Raw genomic sequence first — 22,914 nt, forward strand, 5'->3', positions numbered from 1 at the left:
AGCACAGTTTAGTCTCATTCCAATTGGCTATTTTAAAGGGAGCAGGGGTGGCCAGGCGTGGTGGCTCAAGCCTGTAATCCCAGCACTTTGGGAGGCCTAGACGGGTGGATCACGAGGTCGAGAGATCGAGACCATCCCGGTCAACATGGTGAAACCCCGTCTCTACTAAAAATACAAAAAATTAGCTGGGCATGGTGGCGCGTGCCTGTAATCCCAGCTACTCGGGAGGCTGAGGCAGGAGAATTGCCTGAACCCAGGAGGCGGAGGTTGCAGTGAGCCGAGATTGCGCCATTGCACTCCAGCCTGGGTAACAAGAGCGAAATTCTGTCTCAAAAAGAAAAAAAAGGGAGCAGGGGTACGAGCAGGTGTGGCAGGGTGCATAGTTTGGCGGGAAGGAGAGTTACTTACGGACAGGTCCGAGCAGGTAACTAGGGGTCAAAGCAGGTGACCCAATGAGTGAGGATGGAGCAGGAAACTCGGGGAACAGATGTGAACTACTGACTAGAACTGGTGGAATAGGTTGTTTACTGAAACTACAAGGAAGTTAAACTTTAAAATGGAGAATTAAAGAATAAGAGAACTGAGCATACTGACACACTGATTCTTTGAAGAGAAACTTGGGGTTCATTGTACCTAACACAGGTGTGGGAGGGAGTAACTATAAAGCAATGAAAGCGCGGAAGAGAATGGCTGCACAGGGAGTTTCAGGGAGGAACAGAACTCTTCTGTATCCTGGTTACAGTGGTTACTACATGTATCCAGACATGACCAGGACAGATGCGAGGCTGATTTTCTGTGCACAATCGCCAGCCCCTTTCTCGCCCTCTCTCTCCTTTCTGTCTCTCCCTGGTTTCTCCTGCGTCTTCCCACCTCTCTCCTGCTGCGTCCCCGTGTTTCTCACGCCTCCTCTGTCTTCTCCCGCTCTGTCTCTCTTTCCCGCCAGGGCCGGGAGTGCCCGGCCCGCATCCCTGGGCCACCCTGAGACCCTGAGTCCCGCAGGCGGCCCTGAAGCTGGGGTGGCTTCCCCATGGGGTCTCTGCCCAAGGCCCTTCTCTCCCAAGAGGGAGAGTGGCGGCCGAGGGAGCCTAGAAGGGCCCTGGACCCACGGGGACCGGGCGTGGTGGGCGGACCCCACCTCCGCGTCCCCGACGGGGCAAGCCTGGGGACTCCAGAGCCTCCACGTCCCTGGCGGGACGGACGCCCGGGTCACGGCGGGCAGCGCGCGTCTCCCGCCCCCTGCCCGGCCTTGCTGGATTCCCGGGACCCCCTCACAGACGAAGCCCTCGAGCTCATCCGTGATTGCGGCTCTGGGAGGGACCGCACCCGGAAGCTCCCCTCTCGCTGCCTCTCAGTCTGGGCTTCTGTGGAGCGCATCTTCCTCTCCCGGCCCCTACTGTCTCCCAGTCCCTGCTATCTCCATGTCCACCTGCTCCGCCATTTCCCTCCGGTCAGCTCCCTCAGTCGTCTCCGACCGCCTCCCTCCCATGCAGATCCTGGCAGACCCAGGGTCCCACAAAGATCGGCGTGCTGCGGCCTGCACAGAGCGAGCCCGGGCCCCTCCTCTGAGGACCGATCCCCGGGCGGCGCCGCTCCTCCAGCCCGCAGGGGGCGCTGTGGGACGGAGCGGCCGCCGAGTCCCAGCATGCACCGCGCCCGGCCGCCGCTGCGTTTGGGGGCACCCAGGCACTGCCTGGGAGTCGGGTTGGGGCGGAGCGGAGGGGAGGCCGTGCCAGGCGGGGCCGGTTCGTGCGGAACCGCCATGGCCGAGCCGGCTTCGGTAAGAGGGGCCGGTAGAGGATGCAGGCTCTGTCGAAACTCGGGTCCCTGTCGCGGCTGGAGTGGGATCTGCGTCCAGGGAGTGGGGCGGCGGGGGCCCGGCCTGGGGGTTGGCAGTGGCCCACGGACTGAGCTCCGAGCCGGGCTGGAGGAGGCGCAGTCTTGGTGCGTGTGCTGTTCTGGAATTGACGCCGGGCTTGGCAGCGCGCTTCTGTGGCCCGGGCCACTCCGAAGGCTGAGGGGGGAACAGCGCTTGAAACCCGGAGCTCTGCGCTTGTATATGCGCTGTGCCCATCGCGCGGTGGCTCCGAGTTTCACATCTGTATGGTGACCTCCCGGGAGCGGGGACCGCCGGGTTCCCCAGGGAGGGGGACGTGGCCCAGCTCGGAAACCGAGCAGGGCAAAACTCCCGTGCTGATCGTTAGTGGGAACGCGCCTGTGAATAGCCACTGCCCTCCAGCCTGGGCAACAGCCAGAGCCCGTCTCTTTAACAAATAAATAAAAATTCGTTTGGGAGAAAGAATCTGGGTGGGAAAGATATGTGCCTTGGCCTGTTGTTGGCTGGGGTCACCAGTGCTGTCCCCGCCTTCAGTGTCGGGGCACTCAACCTCGGGGTCTCTCTGGAGCCTGTGCTCTCCTGCTGCAGCCTCAGAGAAGGACATCTGTATAAGCAGATGAGAAAAAGTTAGGAGAAGGAAAACTGGAATGAGAAATTGGAGACTGCTCCTTCTAGGAGAGAAGAGAAAACAAAATGAGTTGGGTGGTTAGCAGTAAATAGAATTTACCATAAATGCTCTAGCATTGTAATGAAAAATTTGAGCGGTTTTAGTTTGAAAGGCATATCCTGAGGCTTAATCCAGGAAACCCTGTTAAATTCAGTTAAGTATAACCTGCTTAAATGTGCAAGTTTTTCTTGTGCCCCAATGAAATTTTACAATCTTACTAATGTAATTCTCCCTATTTGCGTTTCATTCTTCCCTTTTGCCTCCCACCCCTTTTCTCCAGCCTCCGCTGGCTGGTACAGATTCTTTTCTGATTTTTTCAAGCTGTGTTTCTACAGCCAGACTTTCTTTTTTTCTCTTCTCTTTAAATGATTGGGAACCTCCTGGAATATTCCTCCTTGTTCTATGAAAGTTTGTGGTAGCTCTTCTTTGGCTGTACATTTCAGTTCATAGAAAATGTGCTAACAGTTTCTTGGCTAATTTATTATTTGGGATAGGCAAGTGAAATCGTTTTCTTGATTTTCCTTTCCACTGTAACAGTTTAGTGCTAATTGTGAATATGGTCACAAATGGGAATTTTATAGTTAGAAAACACATGGATGGCCGGGCACAGTGCCTCACACCTGTAATCCCAGCACTTTGGGAGGCCAAGGTGGATGGATCACCTGAGGTTTGGAGTTCAAGACCAGCCCGACCAACATCGAGAAACCCTGTCTCTACTAAAAATACAAAATTAGCCAGGTGTGGTGGCACATACCTGTAATCTCTGCTACTTGGGAGGCTGAGGCAGGAGAATCGCTTGAACCCAGGAGGCAGAGGTTGTGGTAAGCTGAGATCGTCCCACTGCATTCCAGACTGGACAAAAAGAGTGAAACTCCATCTCAAAAAGACAAACAAACAAAAAACACGAGTGAGGTACAAGGAAACTGTAAAGGAATTTGGCATTGTAAAAATAACAGGCCAGGCGCGGTGGCTCACGCCTGTAATCCCAGCACTTTGGGAGGCCAAGGGGGGGCTGATCAGCTGAGGTCAGAAGTTCTAGACCAGCCTGGCCAACATGGTGAAAACTCGTCTTTACCTAAAAATAGAAAAATTAGCCGGGCATGGTGGTGGGCACCTGTAATCCCAACTACTCAGGAGGCTGAGACAGGAGAGAGATCTTGAACCTGGGAGGTGGAGGTTGCAGTGAGCTGAGATTGTGCCACTGCACTCTAGCCTGGGCAACAGAGCCAGGCTCCGCCTCAAAAAATAAAAATAACAGCAGGTTTGAACTTGTTTGTCATGATAGCTGATACTTCAGCTTTCAAGGCTCTGATAGTTTTGATGATAGAATTCTAGCTCTGAAATTTTTCTCTCCAAAATCCCAAGTGTCAAATGTCAGGTCTCCTAGATTTCCTTATTGAGAGAATTTACTTTAGTGCTTCTGACCAACATTTTCTACTATACACTTGGGAAGAGCCTTAGCCATCTTTCAAGGTGTTCAGTGCTTTTTTTGTAGGCTCTCATCTACATTTATAGCACAGAATCTGAAAAGAGTGAAAATGGAATTTTCAGAAGTTATACATGTTCTGTTGCTTCCCTATCACTGCAGTGGATCTGTCCTTGAACACCCAGGAAGAGCAGCCCCAGTTAGTTCAGTTCATACTAGAGGTTGTAGATTAATGGTCCATGAGCCAGTGGTGGCTTGCAGACATTTTGTTTGAAACACCCATTGTTAAAATTGTGAATTTTAGTTGCCAGCATGAGTTTACATAAAATGATGTATGTTTCCAGTTTCTCTTAAAATGACACATCCCAGGTGTGGCACAATGGCTCCTACCTGTAATCCCAGCACTTTGGGAGGCCGAGGTGGGTGGATCACCTGAGGTCAGGAGTTCAAGACCACCCTTGCCAACATGGTGAAACACCATCTCTACTAAAAATACAAAAATTTACTGGTTGTGGTGGCACATGCCTGTAATCCCAGCTACTCAGGAGGCAGAGGCAGGAGAATCACTTGAACCTGGGAGGTGAAGGTTGTAGTGGTGAGCCAAGATTGCACCACTGCACTCCAGCCTCGGTGACAGTGAGACTCCATCTCCAAAAAAAAAAAGAAAGAAAAGAAAATGACACATCTCAATTAAATTATAAAGCTATAAAACCTGTAGAAGATGACACAGGAGAAAATTTTTGAGACCTGGGGCGTGGTAGGAAGGTCCTAGATGTGGCGCCACAAGCACAATCAATAAAGGGAAAATGATAAATTGGACATCATCAAAATTTAAAACTTTTGCTTTTTGAAGGATCCTGTTACGAGGGCAAAAAGATACAGACTGGGGGGAAATATTTGCAAACCACATATCTGACAAAAGACTCCTGTTTAGACTACATAAAGAGCTCAGTCAAGCAAGGTGGCTCACGCCTATAATCCCAGCACTTTCGGGACCTGAGGCCGGAGGATTGCTTGAGCCCAGGAGTTTCAGATTAGCCTGTGCAACATGGGAAGACACCATATTTATTTTTTTAAAAAAAGAGTCTTTCCTGGACAGTTAAAAAATCCAATTAGAAAATGGGCAGAAGATATAAGGTGACATTTCACCAAAGAGAATATATGCATGGGAAAAAACAAAGTTCAACATCATCACTAATTAGGAAAACCAAATTAAAGCCACAGTTAGAGGTCACTATACACCTATTAGAACAGTTAAAATAAAAAGTAGTGACATTGCCAAATGCTGAGGAGGGTGCTAAGAAATGCTGTCTTATAGATTGCTGGTAGGAATTTTAAATGGCAGCTGGGCGCAGTGGCTCACGCCTGTAATGCCAGCACTTTGGGAATCAGACGCTGGTGGATCATGCGGTCAAGTTCAAGACCAGTCTGGCCAACATAGCGAAACTCCATCTCTACTAGAAATACAAAAATTAGCCAGGTCTGATGGCACGTGTCTGTAGTCCCAGCTACTCAGGAGGCTGAGGCAGGAGAATCACTTGAACCCAGGAGGCAGAGGTTGTGAGCTGAGATTGTACCACTGCACTCCAGCCTGGGCAACAGAGCAAGACTGTCTCAAAAAGAAAAAAGGCCGGGCATGGTGCCTTACACCTGTAATCCTAGCACTTTGGGAGGCCGAGGTGGGTGGATCACCTGAGGTAGGGAGTTCAATACCAGCCTGGCCATCATGATGAAACCCCATCTTAAAAAAAAAAAAGAACAGCACTTTGGGAGGCTGAGGTGGGTGGATCACGAGGTCAAGAGATCGAGAACATCCTGGTCAACGAAGTGAAACCCCGTCTCTACTAAAAACACAAAAATTAGCTGGGTATGGTGGTGCGCGCCTGTAGTCCCAGCTACTCACGAGGCTGAGGCAGGAGAATTGCTTAAACCCAGAAGGCGGAGGTTGCAGTGAGCCGAGATCGTGCCATTGCACTCCAGACTGGGTAACAACAGTGAAACTCCACCTCAAAAAAATGAGAATAAAAAAAGGAATATAAATGTAAAATGGCTCAGCAACTCTGGAAGATAGTTTCACATTTTCTTTAAAAACTAAATATATACTCATATGACACAGCAGTTTTTGTCTTGGACGTTTATCCCAGAAAAATAAAAACATGCCCAGCCAAAATCCTGTACATGATTGTCCATAACAGCTCTTTTGGTAATAGCCAAAAAGTTAAAACCAAAATATTTCTCAGTAGGTGAATGGTTAATCAATCTGGTATACTCATACCATGGAATACTACTCAGCAATAAAAAGGATGAAATAACAGTCATGGGTTGCTTAATGACAAGGATACAGTCTGAGAATCACATTGTTAGGCAATTCTGTGGTTGTGCAAATATCACTGTGTACTTCCAAAAAGCTAGATGGTATAGCTTAGTACACAGCTAGGTTATACAATATAGCTTATTTCTCCTAGGCTACAAACTTGTACAGCATGTTACTGCCCTGAATACTGCATTACCATACCTGGCAGTTGTAACACAATGCTAAGTATTTGTGTATCTAAATATAAAAGTACAGTAAAAATGCAATATTATAATCTCTTTTTTTTTTTTGAGACAGAGTCTTGTTCTGTCGCTCAGGCCGGAGTTCAGTGGTGCAATCTCGGTTCACAGCAACCTCTGCCTCCTGGGTTCAAGCAATTCTCCTCAGCCTTCTGAATAGCTGGGATTACAGGTATGCACCACCACGCGTGGCTAATTTTTGTATTTTAGTAGAGACAGAGTTTCACCATGTTGGCCAGGCTGGTCTCAAACTCCTGACCTCAAGTGATCCACCCACCTCAGCCTCCCAAAGTGCTGGGATTACAGGCGTGAGCCACTGCGCCCAGTCCAGCAATTTTATAATCTTATAGGACCACTGTTGTATATGTGGCCTGTTACTGAAGCATCATGTGGCACATGATTATACTGGTAAACATGACAACTTGGGTGAATCTCCAAGACATTATGCTGAGAGAAAAAAGTCAATTTTAGAAGGTGGCATGCCATATGATTCCATTTATATAACGTTCTTTTTTTCATTTTTTTGAGACAGAGTCTCACCCTGTCGCCTAGGCTGGAGTGCACTGGTGTGATCATGGCTCACTGCAACCTACACTTTCCAGGTTCAAGGAGTTCTCTTGCCTCAGCTTCCCAAGTTGCTGAGACTACAGGCATATGCCACCATGCCCACCTAATTTTTGTATTTTTTGCAGAGATGGGGTTTCACCATGTTGGCCAGGCTGGTCTCAAACTTCTGCCCCAGGTGATCTGCCTGCCTCAGTCTCCCAAAATGCTGGGATTAAAGGCATGAGCCACCACACACAGCCAGCATTCTTGAAATGACAGAATTGTGATGGATAATGGATTTGTGGGTGTGATTATAAAGGGCCGGAACAAGGGAGCTCTTTGTGGTGATGGGATGCAGTTGTTTCTCAGTATCCACAAGGAATCGGTTCCAGGATCCCTCACAGATACCAAACTCCAAAATCCATGGATACACAAGTCCCTTATATAAAATGGCAAACTTTGCATATACCCTGTGCACATCTTCTTGTACATAAATAATCTCTCAATTATTTATAATACCTAATACAATATAAATGCTATGTAAACAGTTATGCTGGATTTTAAAAAATTTATTTAATCTTTTCTTGCATTTTGAAATATATTAAATTTTTACTTTTTAACTAATTTATCTTTTTAATTTATTGTTATTTTTTTTGGAGTTTCGCTCTTGTTACCCAGGCTGGAGTGCAATGGCACGATCTCGGCTCACCGCACCTCCGCCTCCTGGGTTCAAGCAATTCTCCTGCCTCAGCTTCCCGAGTAGCTGGGACTACAGGTGCGCACCACCATGCCCAGCTAATTTTTTGTATTTTTAGTAGAGATGGGCTTTCACCATGTTGACCAGGATGGTCTCAATCTCTTGACCTTGTGATCCACCCTCCTCGGCCTCCCAAAGTGTGAGCCACCGGGCCCGGCCTATTGTTATTTTTGAGACAGTCTTGCTCTGTCACCAGGCTGGAGTGCAGTGGTGCAATCTTGGCTCACTGCAACCTCTGCCTCCCAGGTTCAAGCACTTCCCCTGCCTCAGCCTCCCCAGTAGCTGGGACTACAGGCACGTGCCACTACGCCCAGCTAATTTTTTGTATTTTACTAGACAGGAGGTTTCACCATGTTGGCCAGGATGATCTCCATCTCCTGACCTCGTGATCCACCTGCCTCAGCCTCCCAAAGTGCTGGGTTACAGGTATAAGCCACCAGGCACCGCCTTTTTTTATTTTTTAATAGAGACGGTCTTGTTATGTTGCCCAGGCTTGTCTCAAGCTTGAGCTCAAGCAGTCTTCCCAACTTAGCTTCCCAAAGTGCTGGCATTACCATACCTGGCTTTTATTTTTAAAGTACTTTTGATCCAAGGTTGGTTGAACTTACAGATGTGGAACCTGCGAATACAAGGGCTGACTGTTGTTTTCTGATTGCAGTGGTGCTTACATGAGTCAGTATGTGTGATTAAATAACAGAATTATACACACACATCGTACCAATGTCAGTTTCCTTGTTTTGATATTGTACTATAATGTACAATACGACATTTTGGGTAAACTTGGTGAAGGGTACATGGAACCTTTTTAAAATTAATTTTTCAGCCAGGAATGGTGGCTCATGCCTGTAATCCCAGCACTTTGGGGTGGATCATCTGAGGTCAGAAGTTGGAAACCAGCATGGCCAACATGGTGAAATCCCATCTCTACTAAAAATACAAAAGTTAGCAGGTGTGGTGGCAGGTGCCTATAATCTCAGCTACTCAGGAAGCTGAGGCAGGAAAATCATTTGAACCCGGGAGGCGGAGTTTGCAGTGAGCCAAGATTGCGCCATTGCACTCCAGCCTAGGGGTGTATTCCAGCGTGGGAGACAAGAGCGAGACTGTCTCAAAAAAAAATAATAATAATTTCAAAAATGTGAGCTGGCCAGGTGTGGTGGCTCATGCCTGTAATCCCAGCACTTTAGGAGGCCAAGGTGGGCAGATCACTTGAGGTCAGGAATTTGAGACCAGCTTGGCCAACATGTTGAAACCCCATCTCTACTAAAAATACAAAAATTAGCCAGGCATGATGGCAGGCACCTGTAATCCCAGCTACTTGGGAGACTAGGGCAGGAGAATCACTTGAACCTGGGAGTCGGAGGTTGCAGTGAGCCAAGATTGTGCCACTGCACTCTATCCAGTCTGGGTGACAGAGCAAGACTCTGTCTCAAATAAAATAAAATAAAATAAAAAGGCCGGGCACGGTGGCTCATGCCTGTAATCCCAGCACTTTGGGAGGCTGAGGTGGGTGGATCACCTGAGGTCAGGAGTTTGAGACAAGCCTGACCAACATGGAGAAACCCCATCTCTATTAAAAATACACAATTAGCCAGGAGTGTGGTGCATGCCTGTAATCCCAGCTACTCAGTAGGTTGAAGCAAGAGAATTGCTTGAACCCAGGAGGCGGAGGTTGTGGTGAGCGGAGATTGTGCCATTGCACTCCAGCGTGGGTAACAAGAGTGAAACTCTGTCTCAAAGAAAAAGAGGCCGGGCGTGGTGGCTCACGCCTATAATCCCAGCACTTTGGGAGGCCAAGGCGGGTGGATCACGAGGTCAAGAGATCGAGACCATCCTGGTCAACAAGGTGAAACCCCGTCTCTACTAAAAATAACAAAAACTAGCTGGGCATGGTGGTGCACGCCTGTAGTCCCAGCTACTCGGGAGGCTGCAGGAGAATTGCTTGAACCTAGAAGGCGGAGGTTGCAGTGAGCTGAGATCATGCCATTGCACTCCAGTCTGGGTAACAAGAGTGAAACTCCGTCTCAAAAAAAAAAAAAAAAAAAAGAAAAAGAATCCAGGCTCGTTTGGAACTCCTGAACTTAATTAGTCCTCTTGCCTCAGCCTCCCAAGTAGCTGGGACTATAGGCCAACTTACATAGATGCCTTCTGTGTTATTTTTGCAACACCTTGTGAATCTATAATTATTTCAAAGTAAAACATTTTCAAAAATGGACCCATCCAGCAAAACTGAATCCAGTCTTCCACAGCAGTAATTGGTTGCTACTAAGTAAAGCATCCCTCTTTAGATGATCTTTGTGCTCAAAGGCCTGCTATTCATTCATTCTAGTTTATTATTTTTGAGATGGAGTCTCACTCTGTACCCAAGGCTGAAGTGCAGTGGCATGATCTTGGCTCACTGCAACCTCTGCCTTCTGGGTTCAAGTGATTCTCCTGCCTCAGCCTCCTGAGTAGCTGGGACTACAGGCATGCATCACCACACCCAGCTAATTTTTGTATTTTTAGTAGAGATGAGGTTTGCCATGTTGGCCAGGCTGGTCTCAGACTGGTCTCTCAAACTCCTGGCCTCAGATGATCCACTCACCTTGGCCTCCCAAAGTGCTGGGATTACAGGCATGAGCAATCATTCATTCATTTTACTTGGCTCCAATGGACATTTGTGACCCCTTTGTTGTTTATTGTATAGGCACCATCCAGCGATAATTACCATGTTTTCTTTCTGTATCTCCATAGTAATGGACATTAAAAAACAAGGCAGCCTTAAAGTAAAAATGTATGTATATGCTATTTGTGATTCCAGGGGACTCTGACATTTGATGATGTTGCCTTATATTTTTCGGAACAAGAGTGGGAGATCCTGGAGAAGTGGCAGAAGCAAATGTATAAGCAAGAGATGAAGACCAATTACGAGACCCTTGATTCCCTGGGTAAGATGGGCCTTCTAAGGAATCACTTTTTGGGAACCAGCCTAGTAGTACCAGGCTTCCTTCCCTGTGGAGTCATGGGCTGGTTGAATATGATACTGTGCCCTAATGTCTCCTTCCAGCCGCACTGGTGGTGTAGTGGTGAGCATAGCTGCCTTCCTAATGCCTCCTTCCCTACCTATAATACCCTGGGAATACTAAATTCGTTTTTACTCAGTGGTATCTGTGCCTTTAGTATTATTAATATTCTGAACTCTCTGTCTCCCACCTTAACCCTCCCCCATTTCTCCCACAGTTAGAATTACTAAGTAATCTAATTGCCCCCCTCTTTTACAAAAGTGTATTCTTTTATTTCTTTAATACTTTTGTGCCTCCTTATTGTGTTGCCTAAATGAGATGAATTTCTCATCTTCACAGGAACTATAGCTTTCATGAGGAGGGCATAGTGATTGAAAATAAGCTGGGGCACAACATAGTGCAGAGTGTGAATATAACAGGCAAGAAAAGGTGCCTGGGTAGAGAAGGGAGGACAGAGAAGTGGGATGGGACACTTAGGTAACTCCAGGGACATACTCAAGGAGTAGATTAAAAATAGTACAGAAAAATTTGGGGAAATTATAACTTGCTACTTATCCAGCTCAGTCTGACACATTTTTGTATCACTAAATGTGTGATACATTTTTCTATCAATAAATAACTAAATTTCTGCTGGTATCAATATAGTAATTGATTCCGGATGGGTCTGGTGGCTTATGCCTGTAATCCCTGGACTTTGGGAGGCTGAGGCAGGCAGATCGTCTGAGTTCAGGAGTTTGAGACCAGCCTAGCTAACATGGTGAAACCCTGTCTCTACTAAAAAGACAAAAAATTAGCTGGGCATGGTGGCAGGCACCTATAATCCCAGCTACTCGGGAGGTTGAGGCAGGAGAATTGTTTGAACCCAGGAGGTGGAGGTTGCAGTGAGCTGAGATCGCACCACTGCACTCCAGCCTGGGCAACAGAGCCAGATTCCATCTCAAAAAAAAAAAAAGCCAGGGGGTGGTGGCTCACACTTGTAATCCCAACATCCCAACACTTTGGGAGGCCAAGGCGGGCGGATCACGAGGTCAGGAGTTCGAGACCAGCCTGGCCAATATGGCAAACCTTGTCTTAGTAAAAATACAAAAACTAGCCAGGTGTGGTACACACCTGTAATCCCAGCTACTTGGGAAGCTGAGACCAGAGAATCCCTAGAACCCAGGAGGCACAGATTACAGTGAACTGAGTTTGCACCACTGCACTCTTGTATGGGTGACAGAGTAAGACTGTCTCAAAAAATTTTGTGAAATATTGCAGAGAATATTTAAACTGAACAGGTTTTTTTTTTTTTTTTTTTGAGACAGAGTCTCGCTCTGTTGCCAGGCGTCAGGCTGGAGTGCAGTGGCGCAGTCTCGGCTCACTGCAACCTCTGCCTCCCAGGTTCAAGCAATTCTCCGGCCTTAGCCTCCCAAGTAGCTGGGATTACAGGCACGCGCCACCACGCCCAGCTAATTTTTGTATTTTTTAGTAGAGACGGGGTTTCACCATGTTGGCCTGGATGGTCTCGATCTTCTGACCTTGTGATCCACCCACCTCAGCCTCCCAAAGTGCTGGGATTACAGGTGTGAGCCACCGAGCCTGGCCAGTGTTTTTTTTTGAGACAGAGTCTCACTCTATCACCTACCTAGGCTGGAGTGTGTAGTGGGTGGCATGATCACGGCTCACTGTCTCCTCGACCGAACTCCTTAGCTTAAGTAATCCTCCCAACTCTGCCTGCTGAGTAGCTGGGACCACAGGCATACACCACCACACCTAGCTAATTTTTAACATTTTTGTAGAGATAGGGTCTCCCTATGTTGTCCAGGCTGGTTTTGAACTCCTGGGTGCAAACAGTCCTTTCACCTCAGCCTCCCAAAGTTCTGGGAATACAGGCATGAGCCACTGAGCCTGGCCTAAACTAAACAGTATTGGTAAGGCCATATTTGATTGTCATTCATGTAATTTCTTTTACTTTTTTAGACTGAGTTTCACTTTTGTTGCCCAGGCTGGAGTGCAATGGTGCAATCTCGGCTCACTTCAAACTCTACCTCCCAGGTTCAAGCAATTCTCCTGCCTCAGCCTTCCAAATAGTTGGAATTACAGGCGTGCACTAGCATGCCTGGGTAATTTTGTATTTTTAGTATAGATGGCGTTTCTCCATGTTGGTCAGGCTGGTCTCAAACTCCCAACCTCAGGTGATCCACCCACCTCAGCCTCCCAAAATGCTGGGATTACAGGCATGAGCCACCACACCTGGCCATCATTCATATAATTTCAGCGGCTTTCGTTTTTTGATTTAACTTATATCTCAGGTCTCTAGGAATCAAAGTCAACTATAAAATTACTTTTATTGTGGATAATGGTAAAAGAGAGAGAGAGAGGCGAGGTATGGTGGCTCATGCCTGTAATCCCAGCACTTTGGGAGGCTGAGGTGGGTAGATCACCTGAGGTCAAGAGTTCGAGACCAGCCTGGCCAACATGGTGAAACCCTATCTACTAAAAATACAAAAATTAGCCAGGCGCGTTGGCATGCACCTGTAATCCCAGTTACTCAGGAGGCTGAGGCAGGATAATGGCTCCACCTGGGAGGTGGAGGTCACAGTGAGCTGAGATCCTACCACTGCACTCCGGCCTGGGCAACAGAGCAAGATTCTGTCTCAAGAAAAAAAAGAGAGAGAGGAAAACAAAATTTTAAAAATAATAATTTTGGCTGGGCACCTGTAATCCCAACACTTTGGGAGGCTGAGGCAGGCAGACTGCTTGTGCCCAGGAGTTTCAGACCAGCCTGGGTAACATGGTAAAACACTATCTTTATAAAAATACAAAATTAGCAGGGTATGGTGGCCAATGCCTATAGTCCCAGTTACTCAGGAGGCTGAGGTGGGTGGGTCATGTGATCCCTGAGAGGCAGAGGTTGCAATGAGCCAAGACTGTGCCACTGCACTCCAATGTGGGTGACAGGGTGAGACTCTGTCTCAAAAAAAAATAATAATGATAATAATTAAAAAGTATATATATATATATATGGAGCGAGAAAGAGAGAGAGACAAAGTCTCAGTCTGTTGCCTAGGCTGGAGTGCAATGGTGCAATCTCTGCTCACTGCAACCTCTGTCTCCCAGGTTCAAGCAATTCTCACACTTCAGCCTCCCCAGTAGCTAGGATTATAGGTATGCGCAACCATGCCCAGCTAATTTTTGTATTTTTAGTAGAGACAGAGTTTGCCATGTTGGCCAGGCTGGTCTCTAACTCCTGACCTCAAGAGATCCGCCCACCTCGGCTTCCCAAAGTGCTGGGATTACAGGCATGAGCCACTGCAACCAGCCAAAAAAATTATTTTCATTTAAGTATTGGCTGGGCACAGTGGCTCACGCCTGTAGTCCCAGCACTTTAGGAGGTGGAGGCGGGCGGATCACCTGAGGTCAGGAGTTTGAGACCAGCCTGACCACTTGGAGAAACCCTGTCTACTAAAAATACAAAATTAGCTGGGTGTGGTGGCACATGCCTGTAATCCCAGCTATTCAGGAAGCTGAGGCTGGAGAATCGCTTGAACCCAGGAGGCAGAAGTTACAGTGAGCTGAGATCGCACATTGCACTCCAGCCTGGGCAACAAGAGCAAAACTCTGTCTCAAAAAAAAAAAGTATTCAGTAAACTCAAAGTCTATGTGAACTCTATTTGCAGGGTATGCTTTTTCCAAGCCAGATTTGATCACATGGATGGAAAAAGGGAGAATGCTATTAATCAGCGATCAAGGACGCTTACATAAAACAAAAAGGACAGCTGGCCCTCCTACTGATGAACAGTTGGTCATGAAGAATACTGAAAAGTTGCCATGTTTTGGTGAGTAAGATGGATTTAAGGTCATGAATTATTTAATTTTTCTAGCCTTGTTTCCTGAATCTTTCTTTTTGGATACCTGGGTAGAGCTAGTCAATAAGAAACATTATTTTGATGGAGAATGTTAATTTTCTTTACTCAAGAGGGTAGCAAATGTGGCCGGGCTTGGTGGCTCATGCCTGTAATCCCAGCACTTTGTGGGGCTTAGGTGGGTAGATCACCTGAGGCCAGGAGATCCTAACTAGCCTGGCCAACATGGTGAAACCCCATAGTGGCAGGTGCCTGTAATCCCAGCTACTTGGAAGGCCGAGGCAGGAGAATTTCTTGAACCCTGGAGGTGGAGGTCACAGTGAGCTGAGACTGCGCCAATGCACTCCAGCTTGGGCGACAGAGTAAGACTCCATCTCACAAAAAAAAGGAAACAAAGAAAAAAGAGGGTAGCAAATGTGAGATTGTATTATGTATTACTTTCATACAGAGAAAAGATACATATATATATACATATATATACATATGTATATATATTTAAAAAATTTTTTTGAGACAGTCTTGCTCTGTCACCCAGGCTGTAGTCCAACAGTTCAATCTTGGCTCACCCCAACCTCCGCCTCCCAGGTTCCAGCAATTCTCCTGCCTTAGCCTCCCAAGTAGCTAGGATTACAGGCATGCACTACCATGCCCAGCTAATTTTTTGGTATTTTTAATAGAGACAGGGTTTCACCATATTAGCCAGGCTGGTCTCGAACTCCTGATCTTATGATCTGCCTAACTCGGGCTTCCAAAGTGCTGGGATTACAGGCATGAACCACTGTGCCCGGCACCTGGCTAATTTTTTGTATGTTTAGTAGAGACTGTATTTCACCATGTTGGCCAAGCTGGTCTTGAACTCCTGACCACAAGTGATCCACCTGTTTGGTCTTACAGAGTGCTGGGATTACAGGGGTGAGCCACCATGCCTAGTGTGGTGATATATGTTATGTTTAAAAAAAACAAATCCTGGAGTGGGGACCAGGAAAAAAAATCCTGGGAAGAAGATCAGATTTCCTTATAAAAGAACAAGGGATGGCAGGGCGTGGTGGCTCACCTGTAATCCTAGCACCTTGGGAGGCCAAGGCAGGTGGATCACCTGAGGTCAGGGATTCGAGACTAGCCTGGCCAACATGGTAAAACCCTGTCTTTACTAAAAATACAAAAATTAGCCAGGGGTATTGGCATATGCCTATAACCCCAGCTACTTGGGAGGCTGAGGCAGGAGAATAGCTTGAACCCAGGAGTCGGAGTTTGCAGTGAGCCGAGATTACACTACTGCACTCCAGCCTGGATGACAGAGTAAGACTCTGTCTCATAAAAAAAAAAAAAAAAAAAGAGCAAGCAAGGTATCTATTTGTTAAAACCCTGAGAGGAAGAACAACCTTCCTGTCACACTATCATGTCTACGTGAAAATACAGAAATGAAAAATCCTCTAATCTTGTACAAAATATTTTTTTATCGTACAGAACTTTAAAATTGGGTTTTTGCAACTCCTTTTGAAGGAATTCCTTTTGCATTCCTTGTAACATAAGGTAATATGTTACTTTTTATAGTGCGTGAATGCTTTTCTAAGTCCTTGGGAGTCAAGGACTCCTCTGAAGAAGGAGACTTTGAACCCAGGGAGTGTGTCCAATTTCCATCAAGAGGATGAAAGAATTCCCTGGTTAGGCATGGTAGCTCACGCCTGTAATCGCAGCACTTCGGGAGGCTGAGGAGGATGGATCACAGGAGGTCAGGAGTTTGAGACCAGCCTGGCCAACATTGTGAAATACCATTTCTACTGAAGATACAAAAATTAGTCGTGCGTGGTGGCAGGCACCTGTAATCCCAGCTACTCAGGAGGCTGAGGCAGGAGCATTGCTTGAGCCCTGGAGGTGGATGTTGCAGTGAGCCAAGACTGCCATTGTGCTCCAAGCTGGGCGACAGATCGAGACTCATCTCAAAAAAAAAAGTAAGAATTCCCAAGGGTTTCATTTTATTGCCACTGTCTATTCATTAATTCATCTAACCAATATTGAGTGCCTACCACAGTCACAGGAGTACATTTATATTACTTAGGTGAGAGTGAAAAACTTTATATAATGTATGTGTATGTATACATACATAAATAAAACGATTGTTACACTCTAATGTTGATCATCTTACTGACATGGCAATTAAGTTAGCCAATTTATTGAACTAGACACAGTTGAATTAGTCAACTATAAAATAAGATTGCATATGAGTTAATAAAATAGTAAGCAATCCCTGATTCCGTGCTACAGGGATTTAGAGGAGAAGGAGAGGAAGAGAGACAGCAATATCCCAGGAGTACTCTAAGAGGAATTAGGATATAATAGCAAAAAATGGGCAGATTTGGTTAGAGAAAGAAGAATCAGTATGGGTCATACATGACCTGACGCTCAGAAGTAGGAACAAATCCATTATGTTTAGAAAACAGAGAAGACTAGGCCAGATGCAGTGGCTCACGCCTGTAATCCCAGCACTTTGGGAGGCCAAGGCAGGTGGATCACGAGGTCAAGAGATTGAGACCATCCTGGCCAACATGGTGAAACCACATCTCTACTAAAAATATAAAAATTAGCTGGGCATGGTGGCACCCGTCTGTAGCTCCAGCTACTCGGTAGGGTAAGGCAGGAGAATCGCTTGAACCCAGGAGGGGGAGGTTTTTTTTGAGACTCCATCTGAAAAAAAAAAAAAAAAAGAAAACAGAGAAGACATCAACCTGCCTGTAGCTGAATGGTACTCATGGAACATAGTGGGACATGGGAGGAGAAACAAACTGGTGTCAGATTACCTGAGACCAGGAATGCCAAGGTGGAAAGTTTGACTTCATCCTATAGAATGGGAGGAGCTTGGAAAGATTTTGGTCGTTGTTGTTCTTGAAAAGGAGTCTTGCTCTGTCGCCCAGGCTGGGGTGCAATGATGCAATCTCAGCTCACTGCAAGCTCTGCCTCCTGATTCAAGTGATCCTCCTGCCTCAGCCTCCCAAGTAGCTGGGGTTACACGAGCTCGCCACCATGCCCAGCTAATTTTTTGTATCCCAGCCTCCCAAAGTGCTGGGATTCAGGCGTAGGCCACCACACCCAGCCAGAAAGACTTTTTTTTTTTTTTTGAGAAGGAGTCTTGCCCAGGCTGGAGTGCAGTGGTGCGATCTCAGCTCAGAGCAACCTCCTCCTCCTGGCTTCAAGCAATTCTCCTGCCTCAGCCTCCCCAGTAGCTGGGGTTACAGGTGCGCCACCATGCCCAGCTAATTTTTTGTATTTTAGTAGAGATGAGGTTTCACCATGTTGGCCAGGATGATCTTGATACCCTGACCTCGTGATCCACCTGCCTCGGCCTCCCAAAGTGCTGGGATTACGGGTGTGAGCCACTGCGCCTGGCCTTTCCTTTCCTACTTTGTTGGTGACATGAAGACAGTCCTTGAATGACTAGGCATGGTGGCTCATGCCTATAATCCCAGCACTTTGGGAGGTGGAGGGGGGCAGCTCACCTGAGGTCAGGCATTCAAGACCGCCTGACCAACATGGTGAAACCCTGTCTCTATTAAAAATACAAAACTTAGCTGGATGTGGCGGCACACACTTGTAATTCCAGCTACACTGGAGGCTAAGGCAGGAGAATCACTTGAACCTGGGAAGCTGAGGTTGCAGTGAGCTGAGATCACACTACTGCACTCCAGCCTGGGCAACAAAGCGAGACTCTGTCGCAAAATAAATAAATAAATAAAATAAAAACAAATTTTTTAAAGATAGTCCTTGAGCCCAAGTATAGAGTAGACATATCACTGATGAGAGTGATACTTCTTTCCTCTCCAGATGATCGAGGAACTCTCGGGACAAAAGAAGAGGATTGCCATTTAAATGGTCCCCAAAAACAGGACTTGTGTGCTGCCTTACCCAGGAGGGAGAGAAAGATTTTATCAGCTCAAAGAGCCAGCTTCCAGTCTCCAAATCTCCAAGAAACAGAGATTGTAAATAAAAAAGTCAGCATCACAGCATCTGATCCAGATCAGAAAGATCCGTGGCATAAGCCTCGGGAGACCCCAAGCCACTTAGAAATTCCCACTGGGCCAAGATGCTATTCCTGCTATGTCTGTAGGAAAGTCTTCCAGGTAAAGAGGGACTTGCTAAAGCACAAACGGAGCCACTCCAAGAACCAACCCTACAGATATCCAAAGCACAAAAGCACGCCCAGAGGGAAGACTGAACTCAGGCGGCCGCAGAGGCTCCTGTGTCCGAAGAAGCGGTTCCAATGCAGCGAGTGTGAGAAGAGCTACTTCCTGAAGGGCAGCCTCGTGACTCACCAGGTTGTCCACACCGGCCAGCGGCCCTACCCGTGCTCCGAGTGCGACAAGACCTTCCGGTACAGGGCCAACCTGAAGAAGCACCTTTGCCTGCACCGCGGGGAACGGCCGTTCGGCTGCGGGGAGTGCGGCCGGGCCTTCGTGCAGCAGTGCGAACTCACGGAGCACCTGCGGCTGCACAGCGGCGAGAAGCCCTTCCAGTGCCCGCAGTGTGACCGGCGCTTCCGCCTGAAGAGGGGCATGAAGGTACATCTGTCCCAGCACAGTGGGAAGAAGCCCTTCCACTGTCCCGAGTGTGGCCGGAGCTTCTCCCGGAAAGCGGCCCTGAAGACCCACCAGAGGACGCACAGCGAGGAGAAGCCGTTTTCTTGTGATCAGTGTGGCAGGAAATTCATCTACAAGATTAAGCTCGACGAGCACATACGAGTTCACACAGGAGAGAAGCCGTTTTCGTGTCCCGAGTGTAACAAAAGTTTCCGCCTCAAGAGAAGCCTGAAGGCCCACGGGCTGCAGCACAGCGGGAAGAGGCCGTTCCAGTGCCCGGAGTGCAGCCGGGGCTTCTTCTGGAGGAACGCCATGCGCGCCCACCAGCGCCTGCACAGCGAGCAGAAGCCCTTCCCCTGCGCAGAGTGCGGCAAGCGCTTCACGCGGCCCTCCAAGCTCGCCTGCCATGCCAGAGTCCACGACAGGCAGAAGGAGTTTCCCTGTGGCGAGTGCAAAAAGACCTTTTCTCAGCAGTCGCGGCTCACGCAGCACCTGAAGGTCCACACCACGGAGAAGCAGTTTTCCTGTGCTGAGTGCGGCCGCGGTTTCCGCCGGCGCTCGCATCTCAGGGAGCACACGAGGCTTCACAGTGGCGAGGAGCCCTTTCAGTGTCCCGAGTGTGACAAGAGCTTCTCCTGGAAGGCCTCCATGAAGTTCCATCAGCGGATGCACAGGGACGAGAAGCCCTTCGTGTGTGGTGAGTGTGGCAAGACCTACACGCATCAGTCTCAGCTCACTGAGCACCTGAGGCTGCACAGCGGAGAGAAGCCCTTCCAGTGTCCTGAATGCCAGAAGACTTTCCGCCTCAAGGGAAACCTGAAAAGCCACCTGCTGCAGCACAGTGGCCAAAAGCCGTTCTCTTGTGTGATGTGCGGCAAAAGTTTCACTCAGCAGTACCGGCTCACAGAGCACACTCGAGTCCACAGCGGGGAGAAGCCCTTCCAGTGTCCGGAGTGTGACAAGAGCTACTGCGTCAGGGGAAGCTTGAAGGTCCACTTGTACACGCACAGTGGAGAGAGGCCCTTCCAGTGCCCTGAGTGTGGCAAGGGCTTCCTTCAGAAGAGAAGCCTGAAGGCCCATCTGTGCCTTCACAGTGGGGAGAGGCCTTTTTCTTGTGATGAGTGTGGAAGGAGCTTCACGTATGTGGGGGCCCTCAAGACCCACATGGCAGTGCATGCCAAGAAGTCCTCCAGCCTCTAGGTCAGGCCATGCGGCAGTCCTGCAATCACGGCTTTCGGTGCTGCCAGCAGCCCTGTTGGCCTTGAGTGGAGGCAGGTGAAAGGATTCGTAGGGTAAGATTGGGCACAGTGACTCCCGCCTGTAATCCCAGCACTTTGGGAGGCACAGGCGGGAGAATCACTTGAGCCCAGGAGTTTGAGATCAGCCTGGGCAATGTTGGGAGACTCCATCTCTACAAAAAATATAAAAGTCAGCCAGGCGTAATGGTGCATACTTCTGGTCCCAGCTACTTTAGGAGGTTGAGGTAGGAGGATCGCTTGAGCCCAGGAGGCAGAGACTGCAGTGAGCCATCCTCACAACACTGCACTCCAGCCTGGGTGACAGAGCAAGATTCTGTCTCAAAAAAAAAATAATAATAAAATAAAATAAATCACAGAATACTGGCTGCAGACATACTGGACAGATGTGTTGTCTGCAGAACCCGATGGCTCCTTGACAAAAGTTCCAAATAATCCAGGCAAAGACAGTCAAAGAGACATCACCCTTCAATAATCCTCATAGGAAAAACCTCCCAGTTGTGGAGGACACATTTTCTACTGATCTGCTGGTCCAACAGATCTCTTCGGTGTCATCCAAGAACGTAGTAATAATCCCTTCATTAAATTCAGAAACTACAGCCTGAGTGAAGAAGTGTTACAGGCAGGAGCATTCCTTCATACTCCTCAGTCAGCTTTTCCATCCAGGCTACTTTACTGAAATTTGCATTAAAGCCTTCAGTTTTTTCTCATAGTGGATTTTAATTTTCTCTCAGGTGGTGAGAGAGCATCTGTTTCTTGAAATTTTCCATATTGCTAAAAATAAATGTCTTCCACAATCTCGTTTGTTAAAATGATTACCCATGTGTTATTTCCTGCTGAATTGACTTAAATCACCTAAAAATCCCCCATTATGAGTAATAAGCAGTGCTATTTATCTAACCCTTCTGCATTTTCGACAGTGTTATGTCAGTTCTCAAAGAACCATACTTACCTTGGCCGGGCCGGGCGTGGTGGCTCATGTGTGTAATCCCAGAACTTAAGGAGGCTGAGGTAATTGGATCACCTGAAGTCAGGAGTTCAAGACTAGCTTGGCTAACATGGCAAACCCTCTTTCTATTAAAAATACAGAAATTAGCTGGGTGTGGGGGTGGGCACCTGTAATCCCAGCTACTCGGGAGGCTGAGGCAGGAGAATCACTCGAACCCGGGAGGCAGAGGTTGCAGTGAGCCAAGATCCTGCCATTGCACTCCAGCCTGGGCAACAAAAGAAGGGGCAGTTCCATGTCACAGTCCAAAAAGCACAGGGCTTGGAGTAAGACCCACAAAATATAACAGACTCTGGCCCTGACCTTGGGCAAGATACTAGAGCTCTGTAAGTTTCAATTTCTACATTTAATATAATGGTGAGGGGAGGGTACCTTTATGAAAATCAGCCACATCTACAAAAAAAAATGCTTTTTTTTCAGCTATACTGGTAACACAGGCATTCTTGAGTGTGAGCTAGGTGATGGATTGCAGTACATGGAGTGACCTACTGAATCACTCCCAGTCCATACATGGGGGACTGGCACAGAAACAGCAATAAAGAGTGCTTCTCCCAGCTACTCAGGAGGCTGAGGCAGGAGAATTGCCTGAACTCAGGGGGCGGAGGTTGCGGTGAGCCAAGATCGCGCCATTGCACTCCAGCCTGGGTAACAAGAGCGAAACTCCGTCTCAAAAAAAAAAAAAAAGAGTGCTTCTGAGGTCAAACTGAGGCAGGAATTCTAGGAGCAAAAAGTCACCAAGTGCAGGTAGAGAATGGGGAGGAGCTGAGAACAAGGAAGAGGGGTAGCTTTAAGAAAGGAGAAAGGGCTGGGCAAGGTGGCTCATACCTATAATCTCAGCACCTTGGGAGGCCAAGGCAGGTGGATCACCTGCGGTCAGGAGTTTGAGACCAGCCTGGACAACATGGTAAAACCCCGTCTCTATTAAAAGTATGAAAAAGTTGGCCAGGTGGCTCACGCCTGTAATCCCAGCACTTTGGGAGGCTAAGGTGGGCAGATCACGAGATTAAGATATTAATACCATCCTGGCCAACATGGTGAAACCCTGTCTCTACTAATAATACAAAAATTTTAGCTGGGCGGGGTGGCGCATGCCTGTAGTCACAGGTACTCAGGAGGCTGAGGCAGGAGAATTACTTGAACCCGGGAGGCGGAGACTGCAGTGATCGGAGATTGCACCACTGCTCTCCAGCCTGGCAACAGAGCAAGACTCCGTCTAAAAAAAAAATTAGCTGGGTGCAGTGGTAGGCACCTTTAATCCCAGCTACTCGTGAAGCTGAGGCAGGAGAATCACTTGAAGCCAGAAGGCAAGTGATCCGCGATCAAACCATTGCACTCCAGCTTGGGCAGCAAGAGCAAAACTACTGCATTTCAGAAAAAAAAAGAAAGAAAAAGAAAAAGAAAGGAGGAGAAAGGAACTCTGCTAAGTGTTACCTGGAACTTTCTAGATGCTCATG

The 22,914-nt window shown here is 47.8% G+C and overlaps 1 protein-coding gene across 3 annotated transcripts; it reads left to right on the top strand.

Annotated features, from left to right (window-relative positions):
• The first annotated feature begins 1,667 nt into the window (after window positions 1–1,667).
• Window positions 1,668–21,266, top strand: ZNF425 (zinc finger protein 425). 3 transcript variants are annotated; one of them, XM_035254481.3, is made up of 5 exons: window positions 1,668–1,777; window positions 6,539–6,652; window positions 10,581–10,707; window positions 14,442–14,600; window positions 18,447–21,266. In XM_035254481.3, the coding sequence occupies exons 3-5, from the start codon at window positions 10,659–10,661 to the stop codon at window positions 20,396–20,398; spliced, it is 2,160 nt and encodes a 719-aa protein (XP_035110372.1). In that variant the 5' UTR covers window positions 1,668–1,777; window positions 6,539–6,652; window positions 10,581–10,658; the 3' UTR covers window positions 20,399–21,266. The 3 variants fall into 3 exon arrangements, with proteins under 3 accessions (XP_035110372.1, XP_035110371.1, XP_003733680.3); XM_035254480.3 differs by lacking the exon at window positions 6,539–6,652 and having other exon boundaries at window positions 1,668–1,941; XM_003733632.6 differs by lacking the exon at window positions 6,539–6,652.
• Window positions 21,267–22,914: the final 1,648 nt, after the last annotated feature.

This window comes from Callithrix jacchus, chromosome 11, assembly GCF_049354715.1.
Source record: "Callithrix jacchus isolate 240 chromosome 11, calJac240_pri, whole genome shotgun sequence".
Classification (NCBI taxonomy): Eukaryota; Metazoa; Chordata; class Mammalia; order Primates; family Cebidae; genus Callithrix; species Callithrix jacchus.